Raw genomic sequence first — 20,202 nt, 5'->3', positions numbered from 1 at the left:
ACAAACCCTCCAGAGGGATGAGACCAGGGTTCGTCTACTGCCTGGTTTCTAAATGCCACATTTTAAAATCCTGTTCTCCCACCCTCCCCACAACCTCTCTGCATATTCCATAGGGTTAAAAGTATAACCCTAGTAGAAAATGAAGAAAACAAAAGCATCTTTTTTTCCATGGCAGGGCTCACAGGGAGCTGTGTTTCTCTTTGCTCTTGGGGCCTGAGTCCCAAGCCCCTCTGCAGAGCCCAGCTAACACCTTTTATCTATCTGATCAAGGAGCCTAATTCCTAAGCTCTCATCACCACTAAAAGAGGGACTAGAAGGCTAGAAAAGCAGAAGTCAAAGATAAGAAGAGCAATCAGTGTGGCAGCTTCCTCACCTGGGTTCTGGGCTAGGAGGACCATATGAAAGAGGGATGAGAGAGAGCGGTGTGAGGGTGACTTGGCCTTGAGTCCTGCTGTAAATCCAACATAAATTCCTGTCTGTGGATGAAGAGGTGGCTGCTGAATTCATAGATCAGTAAGAGACTGAGTGAAGGCAAATAAGTAATTGAATGAGTGAATGAGAAGTGCCAAGAATGAATGAGCCAGAGTGATTGAATAGGATTTCCATCCTACTGCTAAAGGCATTTTTGCAAGGAGGCTCACTGGGCTTAGTAAGACTTCTCTGAATTCACTTTCAGGCCTATGTCAGTAATAAAGGTAGGGTCAGGTAGAGTAGAGATGGGAAGGAAGTTGGCAACTCCTGACTGGTGTGAATTATGCAAGTAACTCTCAAGCTCCAAGGAGCCTTCAGAGGGGTTTGTAAAGATTCTTCATATAAGCAGCAAAGGAGCTAATTCAAAACCACTGAAGGCCCCTCAGATCTCCTGTGTCCTCTACAAATCAGGCAGGGACATAGTTGAAGAAGCCACAGCTTAGGGATGCCATGTGACTTAACTATCTCCTCCTCCAAGGGAACTCCTTAGAATTGTCCACAAATTAGATGTCACCTATCACCAGTCCCCCCAAAGCTCCTGAATGACAATCTAATTTGTTTGCCCAAAAGATGGCAAGCACTTTGGGGGTCAGACATGTGACCAACAGGCACCTCAAATGCGACATATCCTAAAATGAATTCTCTTCCTACCCAAATCTAGCACTCCCTTAGAATTTTTATTCTACTGAATGGTACCACCATCTGTCTGGTTGCTCAGCAGATAAAACTTCAATCATTCTTTCATTCACTCATCCAACAAATATCTATGGCATGTGTCAGTAATGTGCTACCAGCTAGGACAAAGTAATGAGCAAAACCAGATAGGGCCTCAGGCTTCATGGAGTTCATTATCAAATAGGAAAAATAAGCATTAATTATCACATAATAACTGTAAACAAATGTAAAGCCTTGAAGGAGGTATGTGGTGTTTAAAGCCTTATAAAATAGGATTTGACCTAACTATGGAGGTCATGGAAGTGACAACTGAGCTGTGACCTGAGAGATAGGTAAGAATTCAGTAGGCAGACACATAAAGGAAGAGTGTGGTGGGCAGAGGAACAGCAAATGCAAAAGCCTGTGGTGGGGGCTGGGGGGGGGGGGGGGGGCACTGCAAGCCCAAGGGACTGAGATAAGACCAATGTGACAGAAGAGAGAGCAAGGGGAGACCTGGGCAGGAGGACATAGGAATCAGACACATTTGCAGGGCTTACTAAAGAGTTGGTATTTATCCTAAGATAAATAGGAAACAGCTGAAGCATTTTTAAGGAGAAAAATTATATGATCAAGTTGTGTCTTGAAATGTAGTCTGGCTGTGGAGAGGAGAACAAAATATAGGTGGACCAGTTAGGAGGCTCTTGTGGTACCCCAGAAAGATGCAAATGGTACCTTGACTAGAGTGACACTGATGAGATGGAGGACTGACGTATTTGAGAAGACCCAGAAGAATATCAATGAGTACTAGACTTATGGGTGGAATCACTTCATAAATTATATAAATACCCAACCACTGTGCTATACACTTAAAACATATAAAATAATATTGACTAATTGAAAAATAAAAAAGAACACCATCCAGACTTTGTGATAAATTGAATATGGGTTTTTGAGGGAGAGCGGTGCTGAGGATGGTTGCCATCTCTCTCTGACTTGTGCAGCTGCATAAATAAAGGAGCCACTCAGTGAGAAATAAAATATCTGCAGAGGACTGCACATAAATAGGGTAGTGCTGAGGAGGAATACAGACACTCCATTTGGGCATGCTGAGTTTGAGAGGCCTTCGAAACATCAGTCTGGGAGTCCCTTTGATTCCACAGGCTCCCTACTCTCTCCAATCAATTAGTCACCTGGTTCTACCTGCTTTTCATCTTGTCTTAATTCCGGTCCTTATAATTATCTCCTGGATAATTAAAACAATCTCCAGGCTAGGCTCTTTCTCCTTCCAATCCATCCATTCTACACTGTAGGTCTTTCTAAATGTTGCCTCCTCAAAGAGGCTCTTCCTGACCACCCAATCTAAAGCACCTCTACCCTATTACTCTCTAACTCAGTCACTTGGGGGTTTTACTTTCTAAAGACATATAATATTGTGTTGTACTTTTATTATAGAAATATATATGGACATGTACATATATGTCCAGTTCCATTTGTTAAGAGGGCATAGAAGCAATGAAACAAATGTAGCCCCAGAGCTCGGTTTCTAAATACCATTCTCCACTAAAAAGATCCAGGGCTCCTTGGACATATGGCTAATGCCAGGGCTGGAGCAAGAAAAGAATAAAATGCTCCTGGAACATCCTGCTACAGCTGATCATAAGCAAGGGCTCAGAGAACCATGGGATCAAAGCGAAAGAAACAAGGGCCAGTTTGCAGAGCCTCCCACTATCCAATCGGGGATGGTTTGAATATCAAAATAAAATATATTAATTGATTATAGTGCACTGAATAAATAAACTAATGATAATGAGTTCATAAGAAGAAAGAAAGGGAAAAAGAGAAAGGAGGAAAGAGAGAGAGAGAGAGAGAGGGAGGGAGGGAGAGAGGGAGGGAGGGACGGAGGAAGGAAGGAAGGAAGGAAGGAAGGAAGGAAGGAAGGAAGGAAGGAAGGAAGGAAGGGAGAGAGAGAGAAAGAGAAGGGAGAGCACTTTCTTACAGTAGAACGCAAACTACCGGTAATCAATAAAAAAGAAACTATGGATCCAAAAGTACCAATGATGATAAAATTAGTGAGTATGAGTTTGATGAGGAACAGAATGTTTCCATAATGTCAAAGTATCCCTCCACAAATTATGTATTAAATACAAAGAGGAAAATAGTAATTTCACAGTACAGAAACTGGTGAACATCACCTTAAGCAAGTAATGAAGGCTTCTATCACCAGCTTCGGGATGAAACCCGCACCCTGTGCTTGCTGATATGATAACCTCGCTTCAGTGGTACTCCTGCCCAAAATGCATAGCTTGAATCTAATCATGTAGAACCATCACATAAACCCAAATTGAGGGGTACTCCACATAATTGCCCTGTGCTATTCAAAAACAAAAGGCATAAAAGCTAAAGCAGAGGAATTGCTCTGGATTAAAGGAGACCAAAGAAACATGACAACCCAATGCAATCTGTGGGTTGGGCCCTGAATGGGGCAGGGGCGAGGGGAGAGTTGTGAAGACATTACTGGGACAGATGTGTACTGTGGTAAGAATGTATGCTTTTCAAGCATCACCTGTCTAATTTACTCTTCAATTAATCAGATATATGAGTATTTTATATCAATTTATGTACACATATAAATAAAACAGTAAATGTAATAATAAATGAACAATAAAATATAAATTATCTAATTAAAATATATGTAAATAATAAATATAATGTGTTTATACTATTAGAGAGAAAGGCAGTGAAAGCCATAAAGTAAATGGAGCATTCTATAAGTGATTAAAGAGGAATTTCTTTGACCAGTCTTTCAAATTTTCATTAATTTGATATAATATTCAAATTAAAAGAAACATAAAAATGGTTTGTTTTTATGTTTGCTGAATGAATGATGGAGCTCATATCCAACCATAACCTTCCTCTGCTCACAATACCTTAGTGGCCACTCATAGGCATCATGAGAAAAATCCAAACACCTCAGCACAGCCTTCAAAGCCTGACATCCACCGAGAGCCCTTTGTGACATCTCCCATCTCATCTCTCCTCACTGGCAGCCATGCACACGGCATGCTCCCATCACAGTAACTAGTGCTAAAAGTCCCCCAGTTCACCATACTAGGCAACACTTCCGTGCCTTAGCATGTGCTGGTCTCTTGGCCTAGAATGACCTTCTCTTACCTTCCTGGCAACTTCCTATTAGATTTCAAGATCCAGACCAAGAGTTTTCACCTCTGGGAAGGCCTCTCTGATTACCCCAGTAGGAGACGACACAGTCTCTTCTGACACATGCACACCTCCGCTGCCTGCCGTGATCATATCCCACGGACAGGCCCGCCGCACGCGGTTTACAAGCCTGCCTTGTCACGTGGTCTGATCACTGCTTGAGGACAGATTCCCACTCACCTGCACACCCAGTGCTTTGCACAGGTCCTGGCACATCACAGGATCTCAATTAACCTTTGCGGCATGAATAATAGTGGCTGGACCTTCCATATCTTCCTAGAGAGGCCCTGACTTCAGTCTCTCTCATTATTCTCAAAAAACACAGGAGACTGAGAGAAATTCATTCTTCCCCTATTTTACACACAAGGAAAGTGAGGTCTGGAGAGGATAACATATCAGTGTACCCAGAGCTGAGCTACAGCTGGAACCAGATCTCTTGCCAATCAGCCCAGTGTATTTTCCCGGAAGGTGGGTGGGTGGGACAAGAAAGAAGGATATACCACTTGTGGTTTGCCTAGTCTGTGTCAGACTCTATCCTTTGAATAAACTTGCTGGTTCTAGCATCGTGATCACATTGTAAGAAACCCCATTTTACAGACAAGGAAACCGAGGCTCTAAGTGATATCTGTCTGACTGCAAAGCCCATGCTCTTGTGTCTGCACATTGTCAGGTGTAGGCCCTGACCCTCCATCAGAGGACATGAGAGGCCTGAGTCAATCATTCTGTCCCTCAACAGTGTCTTTGAAACCAGCACCACACACAGGCCCACAATGCAGCCCACACTCCCAGACCACAGGCTTCATTTCACATGGTTTCCAAACCCAGGATATTTGGGTTGTAAGACAAAACCTCCATTTCCCCAACAGAAAGTCAACACTATACACAATTATCCAGCCAAACTGCTGACGCTCACAGACACTGCATCACACCAAATGGGGTCTGGCCTGCCCAGAGATGTCTTCTGAGAATCCAGGACTGCCCCAGGGCTTGGCACTGAGGGGACCCTGGAGCTGGGGGAGGGGAGGTCTACTGGCTGGATCACAGAGTCTGGGAGAAGGCTCCATTCCCAGGACAGAGGCTGCTCCGGGAGAGAAGTGAAACCTCAGAAGCCCAGTGCTGCCCACCCAGTAGGTAGAGGGATCCCCACCAGCCCAGGAGGCCTTCCCCATCCCACCCCTGCTTCCCACAGAGCAGCAGTCTCTGCCTTAGGATGGAAAGGCCAATAGTGCTGATGACATTCAGGTCCCAGGCAGAGACCTGGGCAGAGAAGCCAGGCCCTTAGACCTTCTCCAGGTGGCCTAAAGGGGTGGATTCTCCTGTTTTCAAGGCCTCTGAATGGGAGGGAATGAGCAATGGACACTCTGACCTGGGGTGGAATCCATGCTGGGTCTACCCCGAGCAAATCACTTAACCCCACGTACTTCAGTTTCCCGATTTGTTAAAAGTAGCATCTGTCTCACAGGGCTGGTCCTGAGGTTTCATAAAACAAAATGTGCAAATAACCGAACAAAACGGTTGGCCTTAGTAGATAACTTAGCAAGTGTGAGTAACCATGAGTGAATCTCTCCCTACAGAAGTTCTGATGGTCCCACTCAATATACTCTTACTGGAGCTTAAACCTGCTTCCACCTGATTATAATTAAAGTCAAGGGAACAACCAGAATCCTCAGCAGAGATGCAGTCAAGTCTTAGTCTTACCTTTTTGAGGTGACATTTACCTGGGAAGGAACAAACACCTCATCCCCCTTTTTGCCCCCCCACAACCTACCAGCACATCACCCAGACCCTCAGACCAATGAGTCCTCTTCCCACTTTGTAACCAAATGCTTTTGGAAAGATTAATGTTGAACGTGGGCAACAGCCACCAGTGTGGAGTGACCTACTGCATAATGAGAAGCAGAATCCCAGCACAATGCCTAAGCCCACCATCAGAGTCCTTCTAAGCATTATTTCGTGCTAAGCATTGCCCTCCACTGCTCCCCTTTGCAAACATTAATAGCCTTGGGCAGGGTAAAATAATCAGTCTTATAGTGAATTAGTTAGAAGCTTCATGAACTTTGCAGTGTGGTTAGAGTCCTGAATTGCATTCAGATGCCCCTGGTAACCCACAACTCTTGCAAGTGAGATGTGATAAATGACTCCCTAGTCACTTGGCAGACTTGAGACACCCTCGTGAGGAAGAAGGAAGGAGTGAACACTAGCCTATGACCTCACGGATCCAGGGGAGGGGGCAGAATAACCCCCTCAAGTGTCCCTCCACATTTCAAAGCCCACACTCCTTGTCCAGATGGGCCATCCCTGATCAGACACCACGTGGCCCGGGGGGCGGCAGAGCTGAGGTCCAAGAGACACAGACCTCCCAGCAGAGCCCAGGGCCTAAGCAAGGTCACATAGGAAGGGGTGGCCATGGGGACAGGGCCAGGCTTAAGGCAGGGGTCAAACTCCTCCAGGCACCCAAACACTCATGCTTTTGAGACAGAGAAGAGCTGGCAGCTGAAGCACTCAGAGCAGGAGCCATATATCAATGGCCCAATTCATTCTCAACAACCTCCATTGTCTGAGCCAGCACAGAGATGGGCATTATCTGCCAGAGCTGAAGGAAGAAAAGCTCCAAGACATAGTTTCAAATCAGAGCCCAAAGATACAGAAGCCAAAACTGAGACATATGCTTTGAAAACCAGATAAAGTATTTGAAATTGGAGATGTTCCCCAAAAGTCTATGCAATATGGTTCTCATCCTCAGAGACCAAGAGGATGCTCAATTGCTGGTTGCTCATTCACTTATTCTGTTCTAATCTTTCTCTGCGAAGAATGTGGGAGTTTACGGTTAAAGATGTATATACTAGAAAGTTGCTTAAGCAAAAATTAGAAGTCAAAGCCAGGATTCCAATTAACATAGTTACTAAAATGGAGCAATATGATGGACTAAGAGCTTCCTAGCAGCCAGAGTAAGAAGGGAAACATACAAATTATGTGAACAACCTAGGAGTCTCACAAACCTGTAGAAATCCCTTGAACTTTCTAAGCCTTAATTTCATTGTCAGAAAAAAGGGGGATAGCATGGGGGTGGAGGACACTACTGACCTAACACAGTTGTTGTGAAAAGTAATGAAATAAAGCACATATTAGATTCAACTAATGGTGGTTGTAATTATTATCACTATTCTGTTGTCTGATTTCTCTTCCTTAAACTGAAATTATGTTAATTTAGTGGGGCTGCCCATGATGCTTTATGATTCCTTGTTGTTGGTCTGCAATGCTCATTGGCAGATATATTATTTGACTAACAAAGAATGGGGAAGCAGCCTGAGACTGAGTCACCATGATTCCTCCAGTCTTCCAGAGACTTTCTGGTGTTCTAAAGTTGTTGGGGACCCCCACAAAGGGGAAGGCTAGAGAATTCCTCCTTCCACCCCTCCCCACCTTTTCTCTGCAAGAATGCTGCCAGGCTGACCACAGCCTGCCGGCATTTAACCATCGCCAAGGGTCAGCCTGGGGACCAGGCCAGGTGAAGGTCGATTCCAGCACCCCCTCAGGAAGTAGCTGAAGCCCATCTGCTCGCCTGCATTAGAGGAGTCGACGGAATGAGAGCTCAGGCACTTCTCCAACCAAACCATAAACACTAAGGAAGAGAAAGCCAATGTCATCTTTCTAAGGTCCCAACTGAAGGAGCAGTTAGTCTGGGCACCTCAGTAAGCCTGTCCAGAGGAGAATGACCAGGATAAGAGAGGTCTAGAAGCAATAATAACAACAACGAGAAGCAGCTGATATTTGAGGGCACCTACTCTTCTAAGCACTGTTTAGTGTGTCCCCAGTAGTCCCCAGGGGAAGAAGGCCAGGGAGAACAAGATTCTGTCAAGGAAAGAGAGGGAGAGGGTAGAGGGTCAAAGCAAAGGCCAGCTCTTCCAGCCTCACCTGTAGATGGGAGACTCAAAATAGTGTTGATTAAAGCTGAAGAAGAGATGGAATCAGCCCAGCTCAACTCACCACTTACATGGCTGCTCAGACCCCAGTCCACACACAGGAGGGCCATGCTTTTCTGCTGCAGGGAAACCCAGAGTACTAACCAGAGCCTGGAACAAATTACAGGTGTGAGCTCCACCTCAGTCCTGCAAGACTGGCCTTTTCACTTGTAGAGGGGCCAAAGCTGCTTCTAAGGCCCAGAGCCTGAGGCCACAGGCTCCATGGGCAGCCTCAGTTTCAGTTCCAGATCCAACGGGACACCCCGGTGGCACTGTGTCACCATCTGCCCTGACCTCCAGCCAAAGCCCCTGACTTCAGATATTCCCTACTGAGGCCAGTTTCTTAGACTCGTTGCCCGAGGTGCCATATGTAGGCTAAGGGGGAACTGAACAGGGGGCCTGGAGGCTGCGAGTGGGTCAAACCAGGCTGTGTGTTCCCACATAAGCATATTTTACACACATGTAGGTGCCCACCGCATATGTGTCATTGCCCTCAGTTCCACATGCTAGAAGCACGTGAGTGTCTGCATGGATGTCCTGAGAGAAAGTGTGAGAATGGTGTGTGGGGGCAGGAGTGTGTACACATGGGCAGCTGTGAGTGTGTGGGTGTGGGTGCTCTGTAGTGTTTGTGGGCTGGCATAGCTGTGGTCTGCTTGCCCCTCTCAATTTCCTCCTGTCTCTTCTGGTGTGGCAGTGGGGTCCCTCCAAGCTGTCTCCCCACTCTGGCTGGCCAACTGGGGTCACTCTATGTTGGGTGAAGGCTCTGAGCTATTGCCCATCTTAGTCCTGAGAAACCAAAGCCGCATGACCCACAGAGGAGGCACCCCAGGTGGGGACAAGTCAGGTCACCCTAGAAAGTATGAATTCAGATAACACACCTTACTCCAAAGCTTCTGCCATCATGGCTTGCTCACACACATCTATCCACCTGCCCATGCGCTCATTCATCCCACCGGGAGCCTTCCTAACACACATGTGAATGCACTTCCAGGGGAGCAGATGTGGTCCTCACAGGGCTGCCTGGGCCACAGACACACATGCCACATGTGGGCACACACCAGACTCACCTACTGTAAGTCCCCATACACGCTGATGACTCTCCCACCCACACTCAACCATGAGGCACGTGCTAGAAAGTTCCACACACTAACACATTGGCCCAGACACACTCCCACTCATTGGCACTCACACTGACACGCAGAGACCTACTATCCAAATAGTCACAAACATGTTCTGTCCCCAATAGGCTGGCAGGTTCAGCACTGGCCCTTGAGTCCAGCCAGCAGCGTGTCTACTTACTCTGAGGAAGCTGGAGGGCTAGAGAGGGTGCCTTCGGCAGCCAGCGGTGGCAGGGCGCAGCTGGGGCTCCAGAGGCCGCGAGCAAGTGGCTGCGCTGGCCCGGCCCAGCCCAAGGGGCCTCCCGCTGCCCCGCGCCCCCACCCCACTCTGCCCCCGCGCCGGCCGTGGCAGGACCTTCAACAACAGCGCGCTCCCAGCCAAGCTTCTGTCCCGTCCAGCGTCAGCCTCCGCTGCCTGGAGTCTCAGCCCCGCTGAGAGGCTATTTTGGTGCCCCCGGCAGTGGAAACGTCGCGCTCTGTGGGGAGCGCTGGAATGGGGACGCAGTCAAGTCTAATTAGAGACCTGGCTCACCCCGGGTTGGGCGGGAGTCACCGCGGGCGAGCACCCGAGAGCCTCAGAGCCGGTCAGGCGGGGGTGGCCCACATGCACCCCTCATGCCAGCATCTGGAGAGGGGAAGGGAATGCGCCGCGATCTGTTCCCTTGGAGCTGTAACAAAATAAGGAGGGGTTTGGGTGCGGTTCACACGCTCCGGGGAGGGAGCCGCCAGACTTTGAGCAGCCCCCAAATGCCTGGAATGCGACTTGGTTTATTCACCGCAGGTGCTTCCCTTTGGAACCGAAGCCCCATGGACCTCTAGATTACGAACCTGCCAAAAATGGCAGAGACGCCTTCTAACTTGGGGCACATCAAACTTCCACTCTGGGTTTCTTTGTGTCCCATGGCTAATGCTAGAGAAAAGGCTGATTCCTACCCAAAAGCTCAGGAATGTTGCATTCTTGAACTGGAGGGAAGCTTCAAGGTCATTCCATCCAACTCCTTCCACCCTGCCAAGAATGGAGGGGGGACGCTGGAGGGCCTCTCCTCACTTTTAAGGATCACCAAGGAAAGGCAGCCCCTAGCCTTCCATGGGCCTTTTCTCCAAATTTGAATCCTCTCATTGGCAGGAAGTTCTCCTTGGCGTCTAACCTAAATCCCTCATGTGCAAACTATGTCAACGTGCCTGCACCAGGTGTTCAGGGAGAGGGAGGCCGGCTCCATCTCCATGCACAATGACCACTCCAAGGTCCCATCTCAGCCTTCTCCTCCTTGATGCTAATACCCCTGCTTCCTTTGTTAGGCCATGGCTAAAAACATCCATTGCTCTGTGGCCCTGGACACACTGCAGCTCCTGACATTAACTCAACAGCCTCAGCTCTCTGGGGAACCCAGTCTCTGTGGGTGTCCAAGTCATTTCCCCCAGACAGGCCAGCTGTCGACTCTAGCCTCCATCCATCCAGGGACAGCCTGACTCTATCCCCCAGTCCCCTGAGTGCAGCTTCTGTTCCTATTTCAACGAAGGCTGTGTCAGAGCCTGGGGGCAGAGTTTGGGCCCCAGCCGCCCACATGGAGTTACACTGGAGTTGGCAGAATGTTTTCTCAGAGTACATTTCTGGTAGGTCAGGTAGTGTAAAAAAAAGTTGTCTGGACCTTGTCCTTAAAGAGACCTGACTTTGCCTCCCGCCTTTACTACTTTCTAGCTGTGTATCCTTGAACAAGTCACTTATCCTTTCTGAAGCTCAGTTTTCCCACATTTACATTGGAGATCATAATAGCTCATGTGTTGTTGAAAGTATGAGATGAGATTAGGAATGTAAAAGTACCTAGAAAGCAAAAATATTTTTTAGTGTGCCAGAAATGGAATGAGGATAAATATTAGCAAAACGTCTAAGAGGTCTTTTATTTCCAGGACCAGATTCAATGCCTAGGTTTCAGGGCACGAGAGAAACAGATTTGGTTTGCTAAATGTTCCCTTAGGACACTTAGTATGGATATCCCCCACCTGCACCCCACAAGGTGTGCACCACACTTGCGAACACATGCGTGCACACACCCCCACACGTCCACTTGCCCAGATACGTACTGCACAGCCCAGCCTCCTCGGCTCCTGTAGGCCCCATAGGCCCCCGCCGCCTAGACCCCCGCTGGCTGCCTCTCCACTCTCGGGAGGCCGCCTCATGGCTCCAGTCTTGGCTGCAGCAACTCCAAGTTTCCCTACTGAGGCCCATGGGGGCAACTCCTCTCTGCTTGCCCATCCTTCTGGGCCATGGCCCCGGCAAGGCCTGAAACTCAAGGCGAAGATGGCAGAGGCATTCTCTGAGGCAGTCCAGAACTGAGGCCACGCGAGGGAGATCAGAGTTGGAGCATCATCCCCCTCGACCCCCTCCCTCCCCTTGGCCTGCCTGGCTTCCCAGTGCTGTCCTGCTTAATTCTTAATGGAAATTCCATCCCCGGCGCCAGCCCTGGCTGGCTCACAGAGTCTAGGCTTGGGCCAACAGCAAACTCCACCCAGAGACAGGAGGCTGCCTGGTCATATAAACACAGATACACACATACATACATACACAGATGAGCAGAGGCATTCACAACACAGAGATTCTTACCCAGACACATACATACACAGAAAGATAATAAGCATTATAATTACTAATATTTATTGCATTAGTGATTTATTAATCACTAATATTATTGCACGTACTAAACACATCATCAACTTCCCTAACCCTCACAACACTAGGTATTATCCTCAACTTACACATGAGGAAACCGATGTACAGGGAGGCAAAGTTAACCTGCATAAGGCGTCGAGAAATAATAGCCTCCCACAGGCACCAGGAGCTGTGCTGAGGGACTTATGTGCATTGTTCCATTTCACCGCCGCAGTATCTGTGTGTAGAAGTTATTCCCATTATACAGACAAGGAAAATGAAGGTCGAATGGTTTCAATTGCCTGCCTGTGGACTCACAGCTTATGAGACGAAGGGAGACTGCACACATATTTGTGTGGGAATCCTCATGAACAAACAGGGAGATGCACAAGCAAAGACACAGGCACACACACTCTCAGAGGCACAACCACAGACAGTTGCTTCTACCCAAGGAGAAGCCTCAGCAATGGTCCAGAGCTGCACCAGGAAAATGTCTAGCCCAACTTCATGTTCTTCTGCCCTCCCAACAGCTGACCCCAGCTCCACCAGCTTTACAAGTCACTTCAGGAAGGACAAATTCGGACCTCAATGAAGAGAAGATGTCAGGTTTACAGTTCAGCCAGCTAGGCCAACAGTCAACCCCCGGCCTCAGCTCCGAATCCAGTTGGCCCAGCAGAGCCCACATGGTCTATAGGAAAAGGAGCAGGTATACTCTTCAGAAGGGACCGTGTAGGGGGGTCCTCGGAGACCCTGAACACTGTCCAGGGGGTGGCCAAGGAGAGTTCTGGCCTCCAAGATCAGATGAGGCTGGACAGAGCCCATAGAACAAGGTAGGGCGTGAAAGCGGAAGCCTCAGGCAGTGTAGAGCGTGGGCTGGAATCATACTTCAGAGAAGGCAAGACTCTGATGGGAGGTAGAGTGAAGGAGAAGACAGGGCAGGGCCATGATGGAGGACAAGTAGCAGAATCCAGAGCCAGGAGAGTTAAGAGAACTGCAGAAGAAGAGAGGAAAAGAGTTTCGACTACTGCTTGAAGTTTCCACACTAAGCAGACATCTCCGACAGGCTGCCCCACTAGAGAGCACCCAGAAAGGCCTGTCCTATCCAGAGCAGTCTCTTTTGTCTCTTGTGGTTTCCCACCCCACTCCCCATCCCAGAATCCCCAATCATTTCTGCTGTCACAGCTCATCTACTCTGTGGTCAAAAGACACCTCAGCCTGGCAGCCCTGTGGGGCATTTGAACTGAAAAAGGTTCCTTGAGAGAGGACTGCTTAACCCCCTCGAATGAACCTGGAATCCTGTTGTCAGGCAATGGCTCCAAGAGGGGGGAACTTTCCAAGTCTGAGAATTTGCATTTCTGCAAAGTCCCAGGTGATGCAGGTGCTACTGTTCTGCGGGCGGAGGGGGGGCGGGTCACACTTTGAGAACCACCACTTAAGAGCAGAAGAGGAAGTCAGAGATCATTCCAACTCAAAACTAAACCTGCAACCTAACTTCAGAGCACAGATGGTTTCTTCTAAAAAGTCCCTAAAGACAAAGCTTACATTCCCGTCAGTAGTTTGGACTTTTCCCTCCCCAGCCACCACCTTCCCAGCTTCTGCTCCAGGCCTGCTGTCTGTTAGAGGGCCTCCCCTGGGCTCTGAGGTGGCTCTCTCTGCCTCAGCACATCTCCAGTAAGGTATGTTGTTCTCCACTCTGTCCTCCACCTGCTCAGAGAAGGTTATCAAGGTGAGAACCCTGCACAAAAATAGCTGAAACACTGGGTAGGCTCTCTGTTCAGAGATGGAGGTATCAGATCAGAGGTTGTGATGATAGCAGCTGAAAGGCCAGCCTACCCAGAGAGATAAGAGATGGGCCAGGATCCTAGCGTCCACAGCTGTGACCTCATGTCCTGCAGTCCCCCCCTGCATCCCTGAGACGAGCACACTGAGATGCTGCTGCCCTGCCTCCAGGGGCGATGGTGGGACAGAGAACTCACGGGGGACAGGCAGAGGTGCACCTGGCCCCAGGGTACCATACAGGCTGGTGCAGATGCTCTGTGGACTCAGCTGGGCCCATCGACCTCTACAGGTCTCCCTGTGCATTGCTCTCGGGTGAGAAAATTTTCCGTGACTCCCAGGGCCAGTGTGAGAACTAACAATGTATTTAGAATGAGGCAATGTAAAGACTAGCAAAGCCCTCAGAGAGCTCTAGGGATGGGGGTCTGAAAATTTTATCATCCACCAGAATCACCTTTGGGAGGTAAAATGCAGGTTCCCAGGCCTCCCTCAGTGGTTCTGAACCTGTAGCCTGGTGATGGTCTGGAGCCCCGTGAGCCTCTCTTCCCAACTCCTTATACACTGACTTCACCTTACCAGCTTGAAACTGGCCAGAGTGGGTGGGGTGTTTAATTTACAGCCTGGAAACTGGGCAAACACCACAAATCAGGGCACTTCGTTTTGTTTTACTTTGCTTTGTTTTGGGACACCTGCTATGGACCGTTCACCAGCACACTGTGGAGCACATGGGCCTCTTTTTTCAAGCACCCCAGGAGCTAGGATGCTGGCCCGTTCTGAGAAAGAAACACTGATCCAGTCATGAGGTTCTGACCCCAAACCTTCATTCTACAAACAGAGACACCAAGGCCCAGTGAGGGGAAGAATCGTAGTCGTGGTCACCTTTATAGGCTTTTTGTGGGATCACAGCTGCTCACTTCAAGGTGGGAGGGACTGGGACAGCCCTGCCTGCGTTCTGGCCCCTCTGCTGCGTCCACTCCACCACTCACTTGATGGAACTTATTGGCTGAGGAAGGGCGGGGCAGAAAGGGCTTGCCCCTTGTGGGCCAATCAGATTATCTCTCATCACCATTTGGAATTTGAATAGGGTGGACTAGAGGTAAGTGGTGGCCAGATCACCTGACTGGAGTGCCCTGGATAGCAGGCGTGTGAACTCCAGGTGCTGAGGGGTCCAGGGCCGCCCTGCCCTTCCCAAGCCCCAACTGTTCAACTCTTCATTGAATTCAGAGAGATTCCCAAACCCCAACAAATTCCCTGTCTTACTTAAAACAAGCTATTTTCCATTACTCACAACCAAAACCACGTTTAGAAATGCAGCCACGGAGCAAGTTAATAGAAATAAGAACTCAAGAGTCCTGCACTTCAGTCTTGCCCGTACATCCAGCCCTCAGACAGGAAGAAAAACAGTGAGTATGCAAATATCCATTTTCCCAGGGTAGAGGGTTTCCAAGAATGATCCTAGACCAGCAGAACCAGCAACCCCTGGAATCGTATGGGAAACACACATTCTCAGGCCTCCCCCCAGAACTACTGAACCAAAACTCTCGGGCAAGGGTCCAGCAAGCTGTGGTTTAACAAGCCTTTCCAGGTGATTCTGATGCCAGCTAAACTTGCAGGACCACTGCTCTGGTAGGAGGAGCTGCAGCTTCTACCTCCCTAACAATCGAATCTAGACCATTAACTCAGGAGGAAGGGCCATCTGGCTTGCCAGGTCAGCACCAGCTGTGTGGCCCGTCACACTCCTTGCTGGCCAGCCTCCTTAGGCCCACAGTCCTGAAGAATCTGGGGCATCTGAGCAGTGGCCATGCTCCCTGAGCTAAGACAGAAGCCCCCTTTCCAAAATCTGAGGGGCAACACCTTTCCAAAAACAGCAGGACGACCACAGCAGAGACATGCCAGGGAAATGCCACTTCTGTCTATGTCTTGGTGCCTAATTGAGGGGGTGACTCAGTGGACATTCCGTGGCCATTTGGATTCTCAGGGGCTTGTTCTGGCTGGCCTAAAGATAGCCTCAGGTGCCCTTGTGGAAGAAAGCCTGACAAGGGCCTGGCTCTAGAAGCCACGTGACCTCTCCAGCGTGAGCCTGTTCCCTCTGCTTCTCATGCTGCAAGGTTCAGGGAGAAAGATGAAGTTTGAGGGTAATGGAAAAAGTGAGGTTTGAGGGAGAGGCACAAAATAATAATAAAAATGACTATTGCTACACTAACAGGTATGTTGTTTTCCTGTACACTAGCCCTGTTGTACTATGCATTTTCCGTTCCCTTCCTTGGCTCCTCAAGGCCCTGTATCCACCGCCAGTCATGTGGCCTCCAGCTTTAGCACAGGATCCCTCTATCTCTCCTCCCCCATCCTACCTAAGCCAGTACCTGGCCTCTCAGCAGCAGGCGCATGTCCTCCTGACCCAAGTGAACCTCTGCATCTGCATTCGTGCACACCTGTGAAACTCATGCAGTTAGAGTCAGACAGACTTGGGTTTCACACTCTGATCTTCCACTCACTGGCTGTGTGATCTTGGGAGAGCTACTTAAACCTCCCAGCCCCTCTTTCCTTCACTCTAAAGCAGGGACAGTAGTAATTACATCATTAGATTGTGGTGAGACATACAGGAGGTAAACCATAGAAAGTACCCCCTCCACATATCTCCTCTGTAAAGGCAGCACCAAGAGAAGGCCCAGCAGTGTACAGGAAGAGCACAGCACAGAGGATAAGAATCTGAGGCTTATCTCTTACCTCTGTGACCCTGTCTCTCCTTCTCTGAGTTGCAGAATCTATAGCACCTGAGACCTAGTCCAAGAGTCCTCTCAGGTGCATCTGGCAAAGCCTTTGAGCCCATAAAGAGGAGAGTCATCTTTAGGCATAATGCATATTCTGCACAACTTCATAACCCAGGTAGGTCCCAGGAGGAAAAGAAGTCCACTCAGAGCGGGTATGAAAGACAATTTAACGAAGAGGGATTTGTGGTCAATGTTAAGAGAGTAACAACTGGTTTCAGGTCCCCGAGGACAGACAACTGGGAAGCTGTTACCACCTCTAAGTCTAGAGAGGTATGGGGAAAAGGCTCGCTGGTGTTCTGGTGGAAGCGTGGAAGAGGTCATTTCAAAGCCATGCCACTGAAGCAGGGAAGTTCTCCACTCTCCCTCTGATCTCCAGCCCATGCCTGCATTGGCAGAACCCAACCAGAGAGCCCAGGTGACCTGAGACCCAGCTCCGCAGGACACAGAGCAGAAGCAGAGAGGGGTGGAAAAGCTATGGGTGAGGGTGGCCAGTATAAATGGAAAACAACCAGAACCCAGAGAAAAACCAAGCCCTACAAACTCTCTAAACCCCCACAGCCTCCCTCTTATTTGAATCTCTCTACAGATGCGCTGGACCCTCCAGAAAGCTGCTGAGTTGCCATATCAGTTCCCAGATTTACAACTTTTGGCTAAGGGCCTGTCAAAGACAGAGGCAGGAGCTTTAGCTGTGCTATCAAGCACACACAAGAGCTGCCATTGGAGCTTCCTGAAGTTTCACCAGGAGCTGAAAACTCTGACAATTTGAATAATTGAAAAGTCTTAATGTCAATGCCCAGATACATTATTGAGGATGGATGGATAATTACCCAGAAAGGAGTCTTCCGATAGAAACCATGCACAGCCCTGGATTTTGTAGGAAAGAAAAAATTGATCTACTTTAAATTCTCTGCCATCAACACCCACTGATGGTTTAAAAGTTCTGGCCTCCAACACAGCCCTTCTTCACAGAGGGAAATTCTCCAGAACCCATCCATGCCCATGCCGCATTAAGAAAGCTGGGAGGCCCTGCTAGTGTGGCTCAGTGGATTGAGCATCAGCCTACAAACCAAAATGTTGCTGGTTGGATTCCTGGTCAGGACACATGCCTGGGTCATGAGCCAGGTCCCCAGCTGGGGACATGGAAGAGGCAACCAGTCAGTGTTTCTCTCACACATCAATGTTTCTCTGCCTCTCCTTCTTCCTCCCTCCGCACCCTCTAAAAATAAATAAATAAAATCTTAAGAAAAAAAAAAGCTGGGGATGGGATGAATTTTCATTCAGAAAAGTAAGACCTTCTAAGAGTAAGAGCATTCCCAAATAAAGAATGTGCTACTTCAGAAAATAGTGACCTCTCTATTGCTGGAGGAAGTTTAGTCCAGAAAACAATGAATAAAGGCCAGCCAGGGCCTGGCACTGTGCATATCGCTTGGGATACAGCCACGATCAAGGGAGCCTCTGACCCTGGGATACTCATAGTCTTGTATTAGAGAGACATGTAAGTAGACAATTCCCATACCAGGAGATTAGAGAGGTATGTTGAAATGTCTCGTTATAATCATGCATTTATTCTTTATGTATTTTGAGGGTGTATTATCAGGTGCATATATATTTAGAATTCTTCCATCCTGTCAGCAAATTTTATTTTTTTTATTATAAGATGGCCATTAATATATCTCTAATCCTTTTTTGCCTTAAAGTCATTTTTATTCAAAGTTAATATAGCACTGTCATCATTTTGGTTACTGTATGCATGGCAAATTGTTCATTCTTTTACTTTTTTCCTTTGTGTATTCTTATGTTTTAAAGATTTTATTTATTTATTTTTAGAGAGAGGGGAAGGGAGGGAGAAAGAGAGGGAGAGAAACATCAATGTGTGGTTGCTTCTCACGTGGCCCCCACTGGGGACCTAGCTCACAACCCAGGCATGTGCCCTGACTAGGAATCAAACTGGGGACACTTTGGTTTGCAGCCTGTGCTCAATCCACTGAGCTACACCAGCCAGGGCTCTATTTTTATGTTTTAGATGCCTCCTGTAAAGAGTCTATATTATGCGTGTTTGTTTTTGAACCCAGTCCCTGTAAAATGGAGGTATGGGAGTTGTGTGCCATGCAAATGCTTATCTGTGAGAAGAGCTTTCCAAGAAAAGAAAACAAAGTAAAGGCTCCAGGGCAGGAGTGTGCCTGGTGTCTCTGAGAGCAACGAGACTAGGGAGTTGGTGGAAGAAATGAGGCCAGACACAGACAATAGCTGGAGCAATGCCCATGAGTGCTGGAAAGGGGATGGGATCCTGTGCACAAATGAAAGAAATGGCTTTCACCAGAGCATGAAAAGTCCATCTATAGCTACTAGGGGGAGAAGCATACCTGGGAGCAAATGCCAGCAGTGCAGAAGGGTTTGGGTGGAGACTCTTTTCTAATTGATGTCATTTTATCAGCAAAGTAGGAAGCAAGGTCTGGAGCCGAGAATAAGGAGGGTGGAGGCGGGTGGGGGTTTTAAGGAAAAGGTGCGAATAATGATCTAGAAGTAAATGAGAAAGTGAATGGACTAAGGACATATGATATCCTGGCAGCCAGAAAGGCCTAATTAAGGTTCATGGTCTTAATTCATAAATTTCAAATGAGGCAATCAATCAGTATGGTTGTGCATTTTTCTGCAGGCCTTAACAGTCCCTGGTCTGGATGCAAAGTTGCTAAAACCACCTGCACCACACTCTGTTGAATGGGTGTCTGGCCTGTCTTTGAGCGACTCCAGTGACAGGAAGCCTGCCACTTTGTCAGAAGCCTAGGCTATCATCAAACAGCTCTGGCTCTCAGAAACTGTCCTCCCACATTGAGCTGGAACTTCTCCTCCTACTTGTTGTCCCTGTATTGGAACCTCTGGGCTGTCACCTGTTGCTTATGTTGATTTTTCTCTCCCCATGTCATCCAGAAATTGGACAGTATATTCAGTTGGTGAGGCTGATGGTAACAAGAACTCCTACACGTGGTTTGTGAGAATGGAAAATGCTCTATTGCCTCTAGCAAAATTATATATGCATTTACTCTTTGACTCTTACAATCCTGCTCTTAGAAAGAAGAACAAAATGGTATCACATTAGACTAAAATTAAATTAAGGTGATCCCATATTGTATCCACACACAAGGAAATAAATATAAATCTCTTGCAAAATTTAGCTCCAAAGATGATTATTACAGCATTTTTATAACAATAACAATCTGGAAGCAATTTACATCTATAGAAGGGATTGATTAAATAAACTAACACATTTATTCAAGAGGATGTGAAATGGACATAAATTATGCAATGGAAAAACATGATGACATAGAAAATGTACACTGAAAAAGAGGCAGTTTCAAAGTAGTTTTACATTTTTATAAATATGTGCATAAGATATAAAGGAAAGATCATGTACCAAAATATTACTGGTAGATTTCTCTGGATAGTGCAATAACTAAGAAACACACTTCTGCCTTGTGGGGGTTTGGGGGTGGGTAGTGAGGAGCATTTCCTGTATTTTCTATAGTGAGTGTTTTATTTTATAATTAGAAAAAGAAGTTATTTAAATTTTTTAATTAAAAAATCCTACC

At 47.7% G+C, this 20,202-nt stretch overlaps 1 protein-coding gene across 3 annotated transcripts in view; it reads right to left on the bottom strand.

The window, feature by feature from the left end:
* Positions 1 to 20,202, bottom strand: part of INSC (INSC spindle orientation adaptor protein) — a 131,003-nt gene that overhangs the window by 109,657 nt on the left and 1,144 nt on the right. Inside the window, exon 1 of one of the 3 annotated variants that reach the window (XM_028516871.2) lies at positions 11,504 to 11,798. The exons of 1 other annotated variant lie outside the window; for it this stretch is intronic. In XM_028516871.2, coding sequence (XP_028372672.1) covers positions 11,504 to 11,599 — 96 coding nt within the window. In that variant the 5' untranslated portion in view covers positions 11,600 to 11,798. Of the gene's footprint in view, positions 1 to 9,602; positions 10,132 to 11,503; positions 11,799 to 20,202 lie in introns of those variants that run through there. One more of the 3 variants, XM_036029071.1, reaches the window with a different exon arrangement.

The sequence above is a fragment of the Phyllostomus discolor genome, chromosome 6 (assembly GCF_004126475.2).
Source record: "Phyllostomus discolor isolate MPI-MPIP mPhyDis1 chromosome 6, mPhyDis1.pri.v3, whole genome shotgun sequence".
Taxonomy (NCBI): domain Eukaryota; kingdom Metazoa; phylum Chordata; class Mammalia; order Chiroptera; family Phyllostomidae; genus Phyllostomus; species Phyllostomus discolor.
The sequence above is the reverse complement of the archived record's forward strand: the minus strand, read 5'-3'. Positions and strand labels throughout refer to the sequence as shown.